Source organism: Brachyhypopomus gauderio, chromosome 14, assembly GCF_052324685.1.
Source record: "Brachyhypopomus gauderio isolate BG-103 chromosome 14, BGAUD_0.2, whole genome shotgun sequence".
In the NCBI taxonomy this organism is placed as follows: Eukaryota; Metazoa; Chordata; class Actinopteri; order Gymnotiformes; family Hypopomidae; genus Brachyhypopomus; species Brachyhypopomus gauderio.
The window spans coordinates 21,413,794-21,435,730 of NC_135224.1; the positions used below are offsets into that span (position 1 = coordinate 21,413,794).

General features: G+C 44.2%; 1 protein-coding gene and 1 long non-coding RNA gene across 2 annotated transcripts; both read left to right on the forward strand.

Annotated features, from left to right (window-relative positions):
• Positions 1–3,175: 3,175 nt before the first annotated feature.
• On the forward strand, positions 3,176–5,566 carry LOC143475707 (uncharacterized). Its single transcript, XR_013121094.1, has 2 exons — positions 3,176–3,418; positions 5,031–5,566. It is a non-coding gene; the product is annotated as an uncharacterized LOC143475707 (long non-coding RNA).
• Positions 5,567–15,368: 9,802 nt separating this feature from the next.
• Positions 15,369–17,076, forward strand: rgs5b (regulator of G protein signaling 5b). Its single transcript, XM_076972578.1, has 4 exons — positions 15,369–15,516; positions 15,793–15,923; positions 16,030–16,196; positions 16,470–17,076. The coding sequence occupies exons 1-4, from the start codon at positions 15,473–15,475 to the stop codon at positions 16,641–16,643; spliced, it is 516 nt and encodes a 171-aa protein (XP_076828693.1). The 5' UTR covers positions 15,369–15,472; the 3' UTR covers positions 16,644–17,076.
• The last annotated feature ends 4,861 nt before the right edge of the window (positions 17,077–21,937 follow it).

The window sequence follows — 21,937 nt, forward strand, 5'->3', positions numbered from 1 at the left end:
CCTCTCTTCTTGGACAGAAAGCCCGCAAGCGCCCTGCGCGTTCACGTATCTCGCGCCGGTGATGAAAGAGGCGTCTCGCGTCTCGGCGTCGTTCCCCACCGCACTCGTTATTAGGAGTTCAGGAGCTCCACAATCTGTCTCCACCCTCATTATTCTCCTCGCTGATGACCCCGTTCCTGTCTGCTCCAGAATAGGAAACGCTGCACAGGGCAGCATTCTGATACCATCGCCCGGCGCCTCTGGAGACTTTGATGGGGGAAACTGAGATACATCCATCTCAATCTCAGCTCATTAATCTCGCAATGGTCCCCCCCCCCCCCCCCCCCCCATTGATAATCGTAACACTACTTGAAAAAGATGTTTTGAAACAGAAAGAATAAAGATGCCTCTGGCCTACATGTAGATTATTAATAATTAATCATTCTGCCCTGTGATTTCACTAAGAGACAGATGATCTACTGTATATTGAATCTGAAACTCCAAAATCAGTATTTAATTGTAATTTCCAATTTCCACTCTGGTTTAAAAATAATGAATAAACGTGCATCTCTTTCTCTCTCCTCTCCACATGTGTGTGTGTGTGTGTGTGTGTGTGTGTGTGTGTGTGTGTGTGTGTGTATGTGTGTGAATTTTACATAAACGGTTAGCTCTAGCTTATATATCAGCATATAAATAAGCACAGCGAACCATAATAAACACTGAACAATACGAATCCATGTTACACTACATTAAGCATTTGGGTTTTTTTTTTCATATGGTTGCTGGGAAATACATTTCTGTCATCCGTCATCTGTGCAGTTCGCTTCGCAGGAACAGGTCACGGTGCAGCGGGCACGGGGCGCCAGACGGCAGCCGGGATCGTGTCACGTGGGGCACGGCGACACGCCCGCTTGTCCTCCGCGAGCACGGGCCAGGTGTGATGCTCGGCTTTTGCTCTGTCAGAAAGCCCGGCTAAACGTGACCCGGGTCACGTCACCCTCCCCTCCCCTCGTTCGGCCTGCCGCAGACCGGCCTGGCCCACGACGAGGCTCACGCACACCTCGTTTGCAGTCAAAGCCCGCCATCTATGTAGAGGTGAGTTTACAGCCTTGATTTCACTCCCTCATAAACCTTGGAAAGATTTATGTTTTTAACTCTACCCACTGAAGATTACCGCTATATACCATGGAGGAGAAATGTAGTTAATTTTGCTGCGTTACCAGCTGGATTGCCACACTTCTAAATTGCGCGGTGTTTACACCACCATGGCATGGCCCTCCGTTAAAGGGATTGTGCACAAAAAATGGCAAAAACACTGAGCCAGCACAACATCTAACAAAAAAATTGCATTCGGAAAATATAATTTTCCTCGTTCCGATACAGTTCGTAACACAGGAACCGTGACCTCCAGGTACCTGTCAAAATAACAAAAACACACGGGGACACAAACGACGCTAAAACGCACAGAGTTCAATAGGGGAATCGCCCTTGAGATAAAGTAAGCAGGAAAGCCAGAACCTCCAATCACTGAACACACGGTGCCTTGTGTGTGTTCGGCTCTGTCCAGGAACACATGTGGGCTCTTGTATGTCCAGGAGCAAAAGGTAATAATCTATGTGTTCTCATCTGCATAAAACACATGAATATTGTCATGGGTATTGGTGCACTTCTGCAGGAATCAATGAATTGATGAATGAATCTTCAGCCCAGCCCGATGTTTCTCTCCAACCCTTTCCAGAAGGATCTGCGGATTACTGAGATTAGTCAGCTAGGACGCTGCTACATACTTGTATCTTGCTTATATTGCATGGCCTTGTCGGCACAGTGAGGATGGCTTGCCTTAAAGCAATCAGCAATGTTGACAATTGAAGCGTCCAATTATTGGCCTCTCAGCCATTTGAACCCATCCAACGACAACATGGAAGCTTCATGGGGGGAATTGAGTGAGGTCAGTGCAGGTCAGATGAGCACAAAGATGTAGCCAACTCAAAGAAGGGAGTCTTGTGCATATCTGATTTGCTGGGAAAAGATTCTTCTTCAGAGCTGAGGTCATGAGAATTCACCCCTCAGATTAGTGACTAAATCCTATGACTCTAATCCTGAAAGTGTGGATTAGATGCAGTTTCATTACACACAAAACCATTTCCTATCATCCATAGGCTTTGAGCTGGTATTACAGAACACCTTTGATTCTTAGACTGATGGTGATGTAAGTTAATGTATCATCACCTATACCCATCATTCTTACTAAGGGGCCATTTTGGTCTAATCTCCATACAGGCTCAGAGTTTCTACACCAATTCAAAAGGCAGGATTTGTCATATTAATATTAGCAGTCCTGTGGTCTTTTATTAAAGTCATCAGGTCAATCCTCTCAAAGATTAGTGCAAATGGAAATTCCCCAGACAGCTTCTATTACCACTCAAATGTCATTTTTTTCCCTTCCCGTGAGCAAGAGCTTATATGAATTGGGCCTGCAAATGGTGCAAAACTATAAAAGTGAATGTCATTTTAACTGAAAAATGCCCGATTTACTAACACGGATAGTATTTTAAGCTATTGTGCCATTTTGGCACTAATTCATGCAGTCAGCCTTTTGATTTAACACCTGCCCTTTTTGCCATCATTAGAAACTTGCTGGACTATTCTAACTCGGTCCTGGGGGGATTCAGTCGTTTTTGGGAGTTGAAAGAGACATTAGGTCACTATTGACCCAACTAATTAGCTAATTTACACTACAGACTTAAAAACCTCCTGAAGTGCTGGATAATCAGTAATGATTCATTAGTGAACTGACGTGACTGCACACGGACCATTTAACATGAATTTAAATTGGTGTCCAGAAATATAAAGAATGGATGCATACGAACAAACACTGTTTTATCTCTAGACCCGAGTGCTTCCTTTTCAATACACTTGAAACCCTTGGGCAATGTGCTCAGGACTGTGGCTTCTAGAGTCTAGCTTGCTTGTAAATAAATTATTTTCCAGGCTCTGGCCTAAGAATCATCTTTCCTTTAGTCACAATATATGTGTACATTCAGAGGAGAAACCGCATTAGTATTCTCCACTGCTGGTGTACTGTAACAACAGTCCCAGGTCACTGCTGTACTATGCTGCTTCGAGATCCTCTCGCCGGGATAAATTGCACAAAAGGTGTGAGTGCACGAGCACGCGAGCACACGCGCGGTGTGGACATGCACATTATGGCTGATTGCAATAAGCCAAGCGACCCATGTTGTTCCGACAAGGCCATTTAAACAGGGCGATATAAGCACGCGTGGCGACCAGTAGCAGCATCCTTTCTCCTGTAATCCACAAAACCTGATGGAAACCATCGGAGAGAAACACTAAAGTCTGGCCCGAAGATATTCAATTCATTGATTTCCTGCGGAAGAGCGGCAGTCCGGGAGAATTATCGCTCCGCGCCAGCACTCAGGTGTGATATAGGGAGAACCGCATTGCCCCAAAATGTGCTTGCGCGCAGTTATATATATAAAAAACAGGACCTAACCGCATTTTCAGCAGAAAAAAAGTGCTTTTCAGGCACGTTCCATAGAAATCATTCACGTCTCTTTTGAAAAGTGTTATATAACGTACAGTATACGTTATATAATGGTAGCAATGCGATAACAATGGTTCATCTGGCGAATGATCAGAGTTTACTGGAGACGTTCAGATGGTAGAGATTGTTTTCTGTTCTATAGAAAGAGCTTATCAGCAGGCCTGCAGGCCCCAGTGTAAAACACACCAATCCATGTCTCTCACATACGCCAACTGCTCCCTAAACATCGACCAGTATCTTCGACTTTTGTTCACAACTGGTTATTTCTTCGCGTGCCGAACGGAACCCCAGTGGATTCTGCAGTTATCTGGAAATTCGTCCCATATATTGCTGCAGAGAGCGCCTGGCGCTGGCCGCTCCTTGGAGAACGTGGCCCCACCGAGCAGCCCAATTATTTCCCACTGCGAGTTCCCTCAGAAGATGGAGGAAGGCGAGGCAGGGACGAGGAACAGGACACGACAAGATCTGTCCCGCTCTTCCTTTGCTGATTCATCCGAACCCGGAATTAACGTGCAGGCTTCCCCTGTCGTATTCAGTGCTCCCGAACGCATTCTCCATACAATTGAGAGTTTAAACTGTTTCATTGCTCTAAAATAGTTTAATGTTACGATTTAAATGAATGTTAAGGTACTGAGATTCCTTATGCTCTGGTATAAGGAGCTGAATGATACTTATCTCAGTTCTGGTGGCTAGAATTTTAACTAAATTAGATGTCCAATTTCACTAGTGCAAGAATCCACTAGCTTCCTGAAAGTTGGTGTTAACATTTTATCATTGACCTGCAAAACTCCATCATCTTGCACTATCTAATGGAGTCAGTAGCAGGTCTATTAGGTCTATCAGGAAAAAAAAATACTGAAACATCCACAGCTAATTCTGATCTGAACTACTTTTTAGCTGACAAATCAGTTATAATAATTTCAAATTATTTATATAATTGTTAATATTAGGAGGAGGAGTAGGAGAACATTCATATCCCGAGTATGAAATTCAGTCGTTTCATTTTGATCAGTTAACTTTTCGCACAATTTCAGAAATGTTTCTTTTGGATAAACTAGTAATCATTCAGTCTGATTATCATTCGGTCTGCTTAACACCTGTTTTTGCCTCACACGTGTAAGCAACGTTGACATATACTATAGTGGAGACGTGCTGCCATCTAGCGGACATAAAGAGAAATGCAGAATATTCAACCCTGACTCTTCAAGCCGCCCCGTGTGTTGATGTGACAAATATAATGTTTACTATAGTTCCGGGAGTTTTGTAGTGCAACATAATTTTAGCTCTCTCGGGAATTGAAGTCGACCCAGAAGTCACTCTTATTTGGAAAAGTGCTCCGTGTATCAGAAACGCCATTTGTTTAACTGGCACCTTTTCTCACACTGTTGTTCACGCTGTTCTTTTTTCTTTTCTCACACTGTTGTTCACGCTGTTCTTTGGGAGCCAGTGTCCCTTGTGTAATGACACCCTTTTGTAAACCTGTTAGTGTTGCAGCATGCGACCCTGCTGGACCATCACCTGTTTCTCATCGCAGGACGGCTACTCACAACAGGAGGATCACTTTCTGAAGTCCCAGGGGGTTGTATTGAAATTTGCCCCATGTGGTTGTACTGAAATTTGCCCCTCGCAGAAGAGAGGTTCGCTTTGGAAGATGCCACTACGGACTCCCCCGGGACGATTCTCTGGCGCGTGGCTTCACACTGCGATCGGCTCCCGTAAGGGTTTCTGCAGAAGACGGAAACCATGGCCTTCTTCTGGTCCGGGCCACAGGGACGGTGCTGGAGAGGGTCGAACGAGGTGCGCTTTCGGATGTGAAAGCAGCCACCTTTCTGGGCCGAGCAGAGAACTCAGAACCGGCACACGTAAACATTGTTAACAATGACTTTGGCTGCATAACGTACAGACTACACAGAGACTGGTGGCTTTATTCAAAACCAACCAACATCCTTTGCATTGATTGTCCAGATATTACCATAATAGAATCCCATTAAGCTGTGTGAATAAATAATGAAATAAGCCATACCTTTTCTTACATGATTGCTGCTCCTTTTATGTGCAATAACATATTTTGCATAATTGCCACACACTTATATCCTCATTGACACATGCAAATTTTAGGCTGTATTAATATGCTTTCATAATGTATTGCCATGTAGTTTAAAAGATGATTATAATTTTACTGGAAAACGTTATGAACGTAATGTTAAATACGTTCTGTTCTATGTATTTATTCCTTAAGTGTTTTATATGACATGTGCTTTGTATAGGGTTGATCTGTCTCTTTCCAGTTCGGGTCACGGGCCGTGTTAACACCAGTTATCTTCACGTTTGCTCATTTTTCCGTATTTTATTAAGACATCATTTCCTACACTTGAACTATAGGAAACCGGGAGCAGCTCTCTCATTGGTTGACGCACTAATTAGCATTCCACATTCAGGCTTTTCAGATCTCCTGGGTATTCTGGAGATACCTAGAAATTTGCCCCACTTACTGCAATAGGGGGGATTTGTGCAATTTATGGCAGTTTCAGGGCATAAGGTGTAATAATACGTCCTGTTGCCTCTCCAGCAGTGGGCATATGAATCCCCCACTGGCCAATTATCCTGACCACAAGATCAGCGAAACAGTGTGGAATTTTTACCACGTGAACAAGCAGAGTTTCCAGCATCAAGTAGAACGGTCAGACGCATTAACCTTTTCGGGATATATCAATGCCAAAGAATATGGAAAAATCTACAACAATCATGTCATCTTTGTGACTAAACTGTATATTGGATTTGTATTTTTCTGTTTGTTCTTTGTGTAGTTACATTTGTCCAAAACAGCTTCCTTGGACACGCGTTTGATAAATAACGTAATTCCACTTCCAATTTAATCTCCCATTATGATTTCAATCTGCAGAAGGGGCTTAATGCATGTTTGTGCTCAATAACCTGCTCCCTGTGTATTATCGATAATGTGACATAAGACAGAGTATGAAGTGAAAGTCCAAAGGTGCCCTGGTTCTGACAGTGGTACACACACACACACACACACACACACACACACACACACTAGTGATCTCTAGGGTCCTGTGGTACACACACACACACACACACTAGTGATCACTAGGGGCCTGTGATACACACACACACACACACTAGTGATCACTAGAGGCCTGTGGTGCACACGCGCCCAGAGCGGTGGGCAGCCCTAACTGGGGTGAGGTGCCTTGCTCAAGGGCACTTCAGTCATGGCTTTGGTCCTCAAACCCACAACCCTGCGGTCACAAGACCAGTTCCCTAACCACCATGTCGGCCCAATGATTTAATTGCTGGATGGAACCTTCTATGGCTCAGTGCTAGGAGATTGTATCCCACTGAGTTGTGCCTTGCGCCTAAGACCACTATTACTGTTTTTAAAGTGTCCAAGCAAATCTACTACTTTGTACACACTTTGTAATCTGAAAGGCAGTAATCTGAAAGACTGTAATCTGAAAGGCAGTAATCACATGCACACTTGAGGCTGACTGCAATCTCTCAGTGGGAATTTTAAAGAACAACTAAACATTCGAACAACCAGAACTCGCACCTGCATTTCACAAGTAGCTCACAGATTGCCATGATCATATTGTCAGCACACTCTACCCCATCAATCAGTGGCCAGTTCCTCACCACATGACCACATTACTCCATATTATCTGGGCGGTGAGTGCGGCCTGCCACTCGGACCTCTCCAGCCAACACTGGCTTTGTAGTCAGAAACAGCTCCCTGACAAGGGCTATAGCTATGAATCACAACACACTGTCTATGGACTCCACATATACAATGCTTCTCGTGGTCTGGAGATATAGTTAAACGGGTTCTGTCTTGGAAAGTCGCTCTTCGATAACTGTTCTGTGTTGAATGTCTAGCCGAGGAAGCTCCTGTGCTCCAGTCTAGACGGACAAGTTTTTGTGCAATTAATCACTGTACACGGGGGCGAGTTTCATCACACTCACGCTCCCGGCTGCCGGACACGGGGGTGAATAAGTTTCCTCATATTTCAGTATGGAGGTTATTTTTTCTGCAGGATATGACCGCCCTCCCTTGTGGACGGCGGATCGAGGGGGGGAGATGTGATGTGTTTTTCCGAAGGAGTCCCTTTCCTCTTCTGCCGTGTTTTCACTGCGTCCCTCTGCGAGTTTTGAACAACAAACACGAGAGCCTGTTTCAGGCGGTATTAACCGCTGACGAGGCCGCCAAGTCTTGCTAGCCGGACACCTAGCTAGCAAGAGCTAGACACCGGCTCCAGGTCCGCTGCCTTAGCCGCGGTGAACGCACAGCCTTGGCGTGGCGGTGTTCAGGAGGTCGTACACACACGGACAGGTCCCAATTTCTTTTTTATTGGCAGCCACGGTCCCTATACACTAAATGAGCTCTGAAAAGCCCAATGCTCAGTAAAGGTCGAGTTCAAAGGCAAAGGGGGCTGGTTCAACGACGACGACAGAGCCGACATGGACAGAGCTGTAAATCAGTCACACTGTGTGGCGCAGAAGACGTAAAAGCTGAGAAATACAGTCTCCTGCAGTGGATCCAGTCCATGACAGACCGTGTATATAACCGAAATAGAGATATAAAAATGGTCATAGGCCCATTTGAGTGGCTTTATATTTATGCTGTATCTAAAAGAATAAAGCTGCTCCCTTTGTTTTTTTTTTAATCTAACAGAAATCGACTTAAGAGCATAATTAAAATCTTATAGATACGTGTTTTGTTGTTATAACCTCCTGAGACTCCAGAGAGTGTGGTTGCTATTTGCATTTGTAATTACGAATTGGGTTTTATAGCCAAGAGCATCCGATAAGTCTTGAAATCAAAGGTAGTTTTAAGAGGGAAATTTGTGGAAAAGGCATTGCCCTTGCAAAACCCTCGAACATTCAAAACTTCCTCTCGCACGGATATTAACAATAAGCACCATAATATATAGTCAAAAGCAGTCATCAACCCCGTTCCTCAACATCAATGTCGGACTGCATGACTAACACGAGCTGCTATAAGGAAGGACACCTACCATGGCTGTGTAGAAACCATGGAAAGGAAAGTGTTGTAGAAATGAAAAACATAATTGCATGGCAGTGTCATTAATAACCTTTTTCTACAGTTCTGCAGGGTATTTTCCTGCAAGAAAGTCTTTCAGCTGCTGGGCAATAAAGCTGTGTGGGCAGTTGTATCACATGATCACTGCATGTGCCCATACACCCCCCCCCCATTCCCCAGGGCAATTCTCTTCTCTACATCTAGTGATCAGTAGGGGCTGTGGTACACACACACACACACACACACACACTTGCACGCACACACACACACACACACATACACACACACACACACACACACTCGCACACACACACACACACATATACACACACTCGCACACACACACACACACACATATACACCCACACGCACACACACACACACACACACACATACACACACACGCACACACACACACACACACACACACACACACACACACACACACACACACACACACACACACACACACACACTAGTGATCACTGGGGGGTTGTAGTACCCAGTTGCCCACACATATACACACACACACTCACACACATATACACACACATACATACGAGTGATCACTGGGGGGATGTGGTACCCAGTTGCCCACACATATACACACACACACACACACACACACACACACACACGCACACACACTAGTGATCACTGGGGGGTTGTGGTACCCAGTTGCCCACACATATACACACACACACTCACACACATATACACACACATACATACGAGTGATCGCTGGGGGGATGTGGTACCCAGTTGCCCACACATACACACACACACACACACACACACACACACACACACACACACACACACACACACACACACACACACACACACACACACACTAGTGATCACTAGGGGGCTGTGGTGCACACATGTCCATAGCGGTGGGCAGCTTTAGCCTGGTGCCCTGGGAATACTAGGCACATTATACTAAGCACATTAAACTCGTTACCCTTTGAACACCTGAATTTAGAACAAAATGAATTTGACATACAAATTGTTTACCTTTTGCCCCTTGTATTATGATTAAGACTCTGTTCTGCTCCTTTATGATTTAAAAGATTATGAGAAACTTGCGAGTGAGTTCACCGTATTCTGAAGGCAGGTGTCCTTCGCTGAAGAAATGTCAACCCACAGCTAGTTCAATTTCTTACAATGTTCCCAATTAGGGCTTTGTTTGAAAACATGCCTGCTGCGGTCATTTTCATTTACCTGCTGTTATCTTTCTGAGTACTGGGGTGGGAGAGCTTTATTCTGCTGAATACTGATGAAACAGATCTCAGCATGGTTTCAAACCCACCCCCCCCCCCCCCCCCCCCCCCCCACACACACACACACACACACACTCCTCTTCCCCGAACACTCGTCATGCTGTTTAAGATGCAGTCCATGGCACAGAGCCGTGAAACAATTGTAGTTGTTCCGAGAATAAAAGGAACAGGTGGGCCTGCACTTCCTGAGGGGTTCTCGCGAGTGTCGTGCTCGTGGAAGAACAGAAAGGCACCGTGGGCAAACAGGCGCTGTTTGCTCTCCAATGGAGCATGTGGTGTATAATGCAGCTGTCTGTGACATGACACAGAGGTGGATAAGTGTTTGACCACGGTCCCATGTCCACAGACACCTCTGGTACAGGCCAAGATGCTGCTTGCGCAATGATAGGTCAGACTATAGGGTCAGCGTAGCATTCATAAGACTGAAAACGTTTTTTAATGCTGAAAAATATTCTTGTAAAGGGGCAAGGGAATAGAACGGACATTTTCAAGATCACTTCAACAGGGTATACTGAATGCGCGCCAATAGTCAGTAATCTAGTTGTCGGTGCATTGGTCTATTGTTAGAGTCTCTTCTTTTTTTAGAACGGGCGAAGTCATTACAAACTCAAGTGTTTGTCTGTCTGTGCGACTGGAAAGTATCCCATCAGCTGCTGCCAACAGCTTCCAGGACGTGGGCCAAGTTTGAGGGACGGAAAGTTGTGGACAGTGAAATTCCCACAGAGGTCAGGGCTTCCGGCTTGCTTCCCGAAAGTTTTGTCCTGGTTTTGTAAGACCATCGATCGCAAAGGGCCACCCTTGGGTATTCTGGATTTACGTTACGACATCACAAATATGACAAAATTATGAGTGGATTAAAATGACCCAAAAATTACCCAGCAGTTGCATGTGATCTGTGAGATTATACATTTGACGTTATAGATCATAGGACTGATGTGTGTTTCCTCATGGGGATTGGCCATTTTTCTCATTAGTCCACAAAACAATTAAATGCACTGGCGTTACAGGGCAGTTAGGCAGAAAGGTTGAAGGGCACAGATGAACTGAAGTTACTACATCTTCTCACAGTATAGTAGAGGTGGCATTTTGTCAGACACAGGTGTGAACATCAATGACAGGATGAAACGTGGAGTTGTGCTTCTTACAGTATAGTAGAGGTGGCATTTTGTCAGGCACGGGTGTGAACGGCTTCGACGAGACCCGAAACCGAGCTTGCGGGAGTGCTCAGCAGCAAAGCATGCTGGGTCTTCAGAGCTTTACTTGCTGAGTGTCGCTGAACACTGACCATCGAAGTCTAACATGGAAATGCAGAATGAAACAAATGACGACACACAATTTGGTATGCTTAAGGGAAACTGTGTTTCAGTCTAGGGGAACTGTGTTTCAGTATAGGGGATCTGTGTTTCAGTCTAGGGGAACTGTGTTTCAGTATAGGGGAACTGTGTTTCAGTATAGGGGATCTGTGTTTCAGTCTAGGGGAACTGTGTTTCAGTCTAGGGGAACTGTGTTTCAGTCTAGGGGAACTGTGTTTCAGTATAGGGGATCTGTGTTTCAGTCTAGGGGAACTGTGTTTCAGTCTAGGGGATCTGTGTTTCAGTCTAGGGGAACTGTGTTTCAGTCTAGGGGAACTGTGTTTCAGTATAGGGGATCTGTGTTTCAGTCTAGGGGAACTGTGTTTCAGTCTAGGGGAACTGTGTTTCAGTCTAGGGGAACTGTGTTTCAGTATAGGGGATCTGTGTTTCAGTCTAGGGGAACTGTGTTTCAGTCTAGGGGATCTGTGTTTCAGTCTAGGGGAACTGTGTTTCAGTCTAGGGGATCTGTGTTTCAGTCTAGGGGAACTGTGTTTCAGTCTAGGGGAACTGTGTTTCAGTATAGGGGATCTGTGTTTCAGTCTAGGGGAACTGTGTTTCAGTCTAGGGGAACTGTGTTTCAGTCTAGGGGAACTGTGTTTCAGTATAGGGGATCTGTGTTTCAGTCTAGGGGAACTGTGTTTCAGTCTAGGGGAACTGTGTTTCAGTCTAGGGGAACTGTGTTTCAGTCTAGGGGAACTGTGTTTCAGTCTAGGGGAACTGTGTTTCAGTCTAGGGGAACTGTGTTTCAGTCTAGGGGAACTGTGTTTCAGTCTAGGGGAACTGTGTTTCAGTCTAGGGGAACTGTGTTTCAGTATAGGGGAACTGTGTTTCAGTATAGGGGATCTGTGTTTCAGTCTAGGGGAACTGTGTTTCAGTCTAGGGGAACTGTGTTTCAGTCTAGGGGAACTGTGTTTCAGTCTAGGGGAACTGTGTTTCAGTATAGGGGAACTGTGTTTCAGTATAGGGGATCTGTGTTTCAGTCTAGGGGAACTGTGTTTCAGTCTAGGGGAACTGTGTTTCAGTCTAGGGGAACTGTGTTTCAGTCTAGGGGAACTGTGTTTCAGTATAGGGGAACTGTGTTTCAGTCTAGGGGAACTGTGATTTCCTTGGTTTACCACAGACCTTCAGTAGACAGTTACAAGCACAAACTAATTATAATAAGATACTGTCCTAAAATTGCACCCATATTCAGTTGTCAGCAAAGCAGCTGGTTACATGAGGTTTCTACACTAGACAAACAATCTCCAGGTAAATGAATTCTTGCCAGGTGAATGTAAGTAGTGACACAACCAGGCATTTAAAATGAGAAGGTATTAGAGTCTGATGTATTAAAGTAGGATTGGTGGTAAGTTTGCGAGACAGATCCACATAAAGACAAAGCCCAAGGAGAAATGAATCGAGGCTTTTAAAAGGCCATGCTGGCTTTTGTAGATCTCATTCATCTGGACTTGTCTAGAGACGAGAGACGAGCAACTTTTGCCCTCTCAGTGAGCAGAACAATAATTGTTAGAATGGAAAGCAATTAACTGCTTAAATTAGAAAAACTAAATATTTCAATATTAATAAAACACTGCTGCCTGTCTTTATTGATATTCATTCGGCCTTCGGTGCACGTTGCAGAGGTGAAGCACCACGTCTTTTGCATCTTACGCAAACGGACCACAGACTGAGTCATATGCTAATTTACAGTTACGAAGACAAGGCATGTGGCTCCTGAAGAAAAAAAAAACGTCAAAGACGACAGAAAGCCGAGAGCATTATTCAAACGAGGGACCCGGGTGCAAAAAATGAGATCAATAAATGCACGAGGCCGACACTGAAGCATTGTCTCACGCCAAGAAATGACATCAGAGCTTCCCACTTCACCTGAGATCACATCACGTCTCGCCTTCTCTTCTGCACATGTAACAGGCACATTTCAGACCAGCCTCTGCATAAGGGCAGAAACGTGTCAAAATATAAAGTACAGTTGGGTAATTCTGACCCAGATGCTAGAAAAGGCTTTATCTGTCGGTCTAATCAATGACTGCAGCTAAAATTACTGTTCTTTATCCTGCCATTTTAGCCAATGACGTTTTGAGATGGCTGAGTTAGCTCACGCCATACAACCACAACCAACCTTATTACAAGCACACACACACACACACACACACACACACACACACACACACACACACACACACACACACACACACACACAAAAACAGCTACAAAGCTACACAGAGGTAGCAAAAATTGCAAGAGAGGTGCACAATGTTTCCATAGAAACAGAACGTTTTGGACGAAGGTCCTTCATCAGCTGAAGCACCTCCACTTCATCTCTGTTACATTCGTCTCGTTTCTCTGTCCGAAACATCCTGTCAGGAACGTCATGTTTTCACCTGCCCTGTGTGTTGTGACCAATAAATGACTTTAACAAAAACAAAATAATTTATATTTTGTATTTGTATACTTTTTATTTTTTTAAGTAAAAAATTTAAGTGATTAATTGATTTAACTGTTGCTGATTTGCATGAATGATGCATTTATACATGATAACACAGACAATTTAGGGCCAGTGGTATTATTAAACATATTCACACTCATTCACACAGTGATGCTGGATCAACAGGGGATGAGTGATTTCCTTTGGTCCAGCCTCTGGGCATATTGCATGACTCTGTGTCCCCAAAAACCCTGACCTCTGTGAAGAACAGGTCTGTCTCCTGTGTGCTTTTCATCATCCACATAACATACTGTACCATGACATCACCTCGACATCGCAGTGACATCACACCTTCAAGTCACATCGCAGTGACATCACACCTTCAAGTCCGAGCCTACCAGACTGAAAGCGCCATCGCTGTAACCTTGGTAACCTCTTCAAGGAGGCCCGCGTGAAAGGTCGTCGCACGTGACAAACGCTCTTCGCGTTTCGGCTCTGCCTCCCGACACAAAGCCCAAACATATAAACGGTGGCCCAACGATGGCAGCTCTCTAATAACAGATAATTTGCGTCTTAGCATGGATGGACACGTGCTTCCTGGGATCGGATGTTTCACGAGGAGAGTGCGTGTGACAGCTAAGTCCCCGTGGCGATACCGGGCAGCTCGGGTCTAGCAGAGCGGCAGAAACAGGAGCCCAGATGAGCAGATCCAGAACGAATGCAGCGCTCTGTGCGAGTCTGCCCTCCGGCCCGGCCTCCTCGAGAAACGTCACTCTCGGGTTTTTCAGGTACTTTTTTCTCGCTTCCCCCGCCAGAGCGTCTGAAGCGCCACGCTGCCTTCCTCGACGCGTCTCTGCGATGGGTGCAGCTCAGAAATCACCCTGGTTTCCTCTTGAAGGTGTGGGTGGGCTTCCTCTGAAGTCTTCAAAACAAATCCAGCACTGACAGAGTCCCCTATCATTTCCTGCACCCGCCGACTGCACATTTAACTCTCGCTAACATCCCCGTTTCACGCAAAACGGCGCCTTCCTGTGTCGTACAGTAGAGGTAGAGCTTTTACGGGAAACGCACTTCAGCAGTCAGAAATGCTTAATACAGATTACGAGAAGCACACCTTATTTTTAAATGTGCGAACGCGTGAAATTATCTCAATTTATTTGGACTCATTGTCTGGTTGTTGTAACTTGTGACTGTAATAAGCCCTACAGGCTCTCAGTGAACCTTCTGAGGTCTTAAGCACTTCAACGTGCATCATAAGCAAAGTTGTGTCATCCTGTGACGCTTGTATAAGCCAGAGTGACGCTTGTGGAAGCCAAAAACTGTATATATAAAATCTATCTAAACATTATACAGAAAAATGCATTATTCACTGCTTCCTAGCTGGAATTCTCATGACGAGAATCAACTACCAGAGAACCAGGGAGACGTATAATTCCTGATAGCACTTGGGTAGGGTCTCTGAAGCCTAGCTCTGCTCTGACTATAATTCTTCAGAGCTCTTATAATGTATACATTAACACTATAGATTGTTTTTTCTTTCTTTAAGTATGTGAGGAAAACCTGAATCTCAGAAGCAATGTTATCTTCTGGAAATGATTCATAAATGACTGCTGGAGGAACGCCCCCCCCCCCCCCGCCTTCAGAGGCCCTGGATCCTGTTGGCCACGAGGGCGAGCGTCACTGAGTGGGCAGCTGCATAAATAGCGCCGGGCTGCTGTGCTGTCTGGCAGAATCAAAACTCCCCGACAGCACAGCGCTCAGCTTTGAGACGCATGCAACGCGTAGCAGGAAATCTCGCGTGGAGTTAACATGTGCAGAGGACTGGAATCACTGCCAATTACGTGTCTGGAGAGGTACGTTACACTGCTTATGTTTCCTTTTCTGTTTGGTGTTTCCATTCGTTACGGGGGGATAACTTGAGGTTAAATACGGGCAAATTTTTCATTACTGACACTTGGTTCTCACTAAAGAGCCATGCTTGAAATCAAATGTTGGTATGTTATAATAAAAGGCCACTTTTGCTGTTTCACACGATGCTGTGTGTGTCGGTTGAGATTCATCTCACGGCCAGGCCTGTAGACAGATGTGCAGCTGGCCTCCTATCTAACAGACTCTTTCCTCTCTCTCAGGGCCAAGGAGCTCAAAGCTCGGCTGGGAAGTTTTCTCCTGAAACAGGAGCTCCCGAACAAAGCCGACAAGCTGAGGACGGAGGACGCGCTCGAGTGGACGTCGTCCCTCCAGACTCTCTTGCTTCACAAAGGTGAGCGCACAGCCCACTCAGCAAGTGTGAGACGAGAAAGTGTTCTCTACATTCCCACGGTTCGTACTAACCGAGATCTCACGGCCTGTCGCACTGTTGTGTGCAGATGGACTGCGTGCCTTCAGAGCGTTCTTGGTGTCTGAATACAGCGAGGAAAACGTGGCGTTCTATCTTGCCTGCGAGGACTACAAGAAAACAAAGACATCTTCCAAGCTGTGCTCCAAGGCAAGGAAAATCTACGAAGAGTTCATTGGAAATGACGCACCAAGAGAGGTAATTATTCATTCACAAAGAACACGTCATTAGTTAATATCTCTTACACCTGACTCATTAATAAATGGAGAATACCTTGTACAAATTACAGACACACATTTCATTGGTAAAAGATTTTATTCAATACTTAAAATACATAATATTGCTTCACTGTAGCTATAGAAACTGAACTGCACAAAAATATTTTAACTAGTTTATACAGCGCTTTAAAAATCGCTTCCTAATTTATTACTCTGTGAGTCATTTTGAAACTTTCTGTCTGTTTCACCTCAGGTCAATCTCGATCATGAGACTAAAACCATCACAAAGAAGAACGTCGAGGAGCCCACACCTTCCTGCTTTGAGCTGGCTCAGAGCAAAATCTACGCACTGATGGAGAAGGACTGCTACCCACGCTTCCTCAGATCCACGCTGTACCTGGACCTAAACAGAGAGCTCACACCCTGAGATCACCTCCAAGGACAAAACCTGGAATGTTCCCCAACACAGGGACACGCGGCCCTTCTGAGCAGCATCTGAAGGTCGAGGCCAAAGAGGACTGGAGACTCCAGGCTGGGAAACGGCCAGGAGATGCCTGCTCTATTTCAGCATGGGGGCCAATGCTCAGGTTGGACTGTAGCACTGGATCAAAACTGTGAGGTCAAAAACTCAAAATGCAAACATTTTGCACAAACCATGTAGAAGAAATTGCTTTGGTTGTCTTTTATGTTTCTAGTTTTCACTTCTGTATTTATTGAAAACTTGTTCTTTCAGTATTTATTGAATTTTATGACACTGATATTTATTTTAAAAGTATATTTTACACAAACACCACATGATGGCTGATTATTACACTGTGATGAATGGAATGTATGAAAGAATAAAGAAAAAATTACGGTAATTCACTGGGTGTGATGAATTGTATACAATCTATATATGATCAATTACCTATACCTATATCTTAATTCATACTATATATATATAGATATATATTCATACATAAACTCTGTACAGTGAATCTGTACAGTGAATTTCTTCCTTAGGTGGTTAGGTACGTGTGTTATTCTGATTCATATTGGAGGGGGTTGACTCACTGACCATTATTTCCCTCGTAAAGTCTTTGAAGGCCATTGCGCCTTTCCGACGCATCGTACTCAATAGCTTCCTGGTTCCGACGACGCGCTCGCTGCGAGAAACGCGCGCACACCGTGCATAACACCCCGCGCGCGATTTCCTCTTCGGCACTGTTTGCAGAATGCAGAGTGTGTGTGTGTGTGTGTGTGTGTGAGCTTTTCATTTTCCCAAGAACGAGGCACAGAGAGTGGCCTGTCTCCATGGCGACGGCGCGGGCCCACTCGAGGCTCCCACTCAACGCCTCGGCGATCTTTTGTTTTTTTCGCCCGCCGACCTCCCGCGTGCACCTGCCGACGCCTCCCGGGTCCGTGAACCCGCGAGTGAGTCATCAGCTCCTCTGCCCCCACGCTGCTGTACCCGCTCCCTTTAACACTGATCTCAGGCCAGTTGAGGTGTTTTCCCACTGGTGTCGAGCTGGTAGAAGTGAGCAGGAGCATATTGAGCTGCATACATACAGCTGGTGTTCTGTGTCTCTGGGCCACCAGGCTCGATCGCCATAAAACGTTTTTTGAAATCGCCTCAGGAGCAGCAGACCACATCTGTTACGACGAGTTACAACGAGTTACGACGAGTTACGACGAGACAGCTGCTTCAGCGTCTGAGGGCCCAGACAGCAAAAAATGACAGCATTTTAATTTAACAAAACTTAAACAGGTGTGTTGTGTGAGGGGACCTGGACTCTCTCTAAAGATGATATGGTACAAATGTTTTAAAGTATAAAGGAAATACAGCTTTGTTGTACACTATTACAGCCTTAATGTTCACACAAAGAACATGTGGCTGTAATTATATTGAGCTCAGTGAGATTCTGCAGCTCATTTATCGTCGGTTCCAGAGAATTTGAGGCACTACAGTTGAATCACAAGAGTTGAGTTGGTCTGCACTTGAGGTCTATGAGATTCTTGTGAATAATGGATATAAATGATGTAAATAATGGATATAAATTATTTAGGGGCATGATGCTATTCCAACTTCACTGGGAAGCTTAAACCACAATTCAACAAGCTAATGTGGAAGACGCAGCGAAATAAATCTAGGAGGAATAACTTAATTAACAACAGAACAATTCGCCTGAATCGTTATTTTCTGTGTAATTCACTAGAATAATTTTCCACCATCTTCGCTGGAATTATCTTTCACCGTAGCACATGTTTTACAGACCAGTAACATCAGAAAAAGGGGTTTGATGGGATTAGTGTTAAACACGTTTCTAGTTTCCAGTAAGCCATTGTGTATGGGAATGTAAACAAAATGACTTTCCTGGAGGTGATCTACTGTTAGCTAGACACAACTGCTACATAAAGCGGTGGTGGTGGGTGGAGGTGGGTGGGGTTGGGGGTATTGAAGAAGGAATAAAGGAGAACCAGAAAGGAGACAACATCCTCTAGCTATGAGCACATGGCGAGGTACGTTAACTAAAAGATGAGGATGCTTGAAATGACTTGTATCTCACCAAATGAGGTGAGAGGGGAAATAAAGGTGTTGGTTGGGTAGTGATGACAATACTGTAGTTCATGCTAAATATTTCATGATTTAATATAACAACTTAATTTATTCAATATGTTAAATATGAATACACGCGCTAGAATAAACAAGTTAAGGATTTCACAATAAGAATCCTTGCAGAACCAGAAGCGGTTTTGTCATACAAGACTATTGTAACCCTATTACAGTGGCATTTAGCCGCACTTCAAATCTTTAGGTAGTGATTAGGAACAGTGGCATGTAAAATAGCCACTACTACAATAATCAGGTGATGGGGGAATCGCGTCTGGAAGATGATACAACACGTTTAGGGGACGACAGTGTGGAGAAAGATGACACGGGAAAGTTGCCTTGGAAACACATGGTAGGTTGTGGAAACACTGGTTTGGTGACACTATGCAGTGGTTCTATGTGTTTGACATTTAAGCTTCTGTTAATGGATCACCATTCACTGAGTAGCAGGTGATATGATAAATGTCTCCTGTAATTGTGAGTCATAGGAATCCATTAGCAGTTATTAACGCATCTTTTTTTTTGGACTGTGTAATTAGTGTTAACACGCCCTTACAACATATCTATCTCTCTCTCTCTCTCTCTCTCTCTCTCTCCTCTATGCAAAGTAACCCTGAAGAAAAAGTGCAGCTTGTTCGTAGCTGACCTCATCTCGCCTTCTCCTGAAATGTGCCCCGTGTCAGGAGCAAGAAGAACACATTAGCGCCGTTATTGGTGTGTTTATTTATAACCGGCGCCCGACACCACGGCGGCTGACGCACGTTCACTTCTTGACATCTCATAAGGCGGAAACCCGTTAAGCGAAGAAGCAACCGCGGGTCAGAGCGGCTCTCACAAGACCGATGGGCATCAACACATAAGGGAATAGAGATGAAAGAATCTGCTGGGGAACACACGCGTGAATCTCCAGGTCCCGGACGTCAGTCTGTAACAGACATAGTAGATCTGACGCTGATGACACAGAGGGGCTTCGTAGAGTGATTAAAACAGGATATTTTTTTACCTCCCAGGAAGCCAGGCCAGCCAATTAAATCAGGTTTTCTTGAGCTATTGCTGTTTCTCCCAGCAAATTCCCAAATACCTTCAATTTGGCAAGTGAATGTGAGATCTGAAGGTTATGACTGAGCCCAGACTAGCTTTTTTTCATTTTTAGACCACTAGACTCAGGATGTGCTTTGATTTACATTGTCTGTTGACAAATATCAGTGTCCTGGTTTTAAACGAAAGACATTTTGATGCATTTAACTATTTTTATGTGCTCCAGATATAGAGAGAGTGTCTATATTTACAGTGTGGTCTGTAACCATCAGGTGAGCCCATTTGGATGTCATCTGCAGAACTGTCATAAGACATCTTGGTACCCTGTATAATTTTGCTTAATGGGAGCATATACAGAGTGAATAAAAGTAGACCATGTACTAATCCCTAGAGTTTATCATGTTTACTACCTATCCTGACAAATAGCCTAACTCTGGCCTTCTGAATGGAACCCAAACCATTAGAGGACTGATAGCCCAATAGCCCAATTCTTAACCTGTCTAAGCGTATTCTGTGATATGTAGTGTCAAATGCAGCAGTAAGATCTAGTAATATCACAAATTATATTTTTCCAGAGCCATTACTCTGTCGTATGTGATTTATTACCCTTATGAGTGCAGTCTCAGTGATATGATGAATTTGGAAACCTGATTGGACTTTGTCAAGATATCCATTAACATCCAGAAAATTGGTTAGTTAGCTAAAAGCCAACCTATCAACAATTTTGCTTATAAAAGAAGATTTGAGAAATTCTTTCATTTTAATTCTTTAACCACCCTGCATTCTCTTCTTGAAGCTGTTTGAATGATTTTATGAAAGTTCCTGATAGGACAGATCCGCTGCTATTCATTTGAATGATTTTATGAAAGTGCCTGATAGGACAGACCAGCTGCTATTCATTTGAATGCATTTCTGAGAAAGTCACTTGGCAGAAAATCAAAACTGACGTAACGGGCCAGTATGCCAGACGCAAACTGCCGTTTAAAGAAAGCGTTTAATCAAAATCTAAAGCTAAAAGGCATTTAAAAGACATAACCCTTAACACGAGTACACCCGCAGAAAAATAGATGACACCAGTTGACCATGTAGGAAAGAAATATACAATCCACAACCATGCCCGACTAACGGGGACTGTTTCTAAACGCAATAACGAGGAAGTTATGTAGACGCACGTGGAGAAAAGGAAAGTGTGGGAACCCGTGGGAGGTTTAAAACCGTCAGCGGTCACACGCAAATTAAAGGTCAAACATAAAGAAAGACGGAGCATCACCGCGTGGACGAGGGCGTCCGGGAGGAGACGTATATAGACAATCTATAATGCCAAACTGTTTGTTATATATATATATATATATATATACACTACCGTTCAAAAGTTTGGGGTCACTTAGAAATGTTCTTATTTTTGAAAAAAAAGCAGTTTTTTTTTTCAATTTAGCTAACATTAAATGCATCAAAAATACACTCTATACATTATTAATGTGGTAAATGACTATTCTAGCTGTAAACATCTGGTTTTTAATGCAATATCTACATAGATGAATGGAGACCCATTTCCAACAACCATCACTCCAGTGTTCTAATGGTACATTGTGTTTGCTAACTCTGTAAAGAGGCTATTGGATATTTAGAAAACCCTTGAAAACCCTTGTGCAGGTTAGCACAGTTGAAAACAGTTTTGCTGATTAGAGAAGCTATAAAACTGACCTTCCTTTGAGCTAGTTGAGAATCTGGAGCATTACAATTGTTGGTTCGATTAAACTCACAAAATGGCCAGAAAAAAACAACTTTAAATTGAAACTCGACAGTCTATTCTTGTTCTGAGAAATGAAGTCTATTCCATGCGAGACACTGCCAAGAAACTGAAGATTTCCTACAATGGTGTGTACTACTCCCCTCAGAGGAGAGCACAGACAGGCTCTAACCAGAGTAGAAGGAGAAGTGGAAGGCCCCGCTGCACAATTGAGCAAGAAGACAACATTAGAGTCTCAGGTTTGAGAAATCAACGCCTCACAGGTCCTCATCTGGCAGCTTCATTAAATAGTACCCGCAAAACGCCAGTGTCAACGTCTACAGTGAAGAGGCGACTCCGGGAT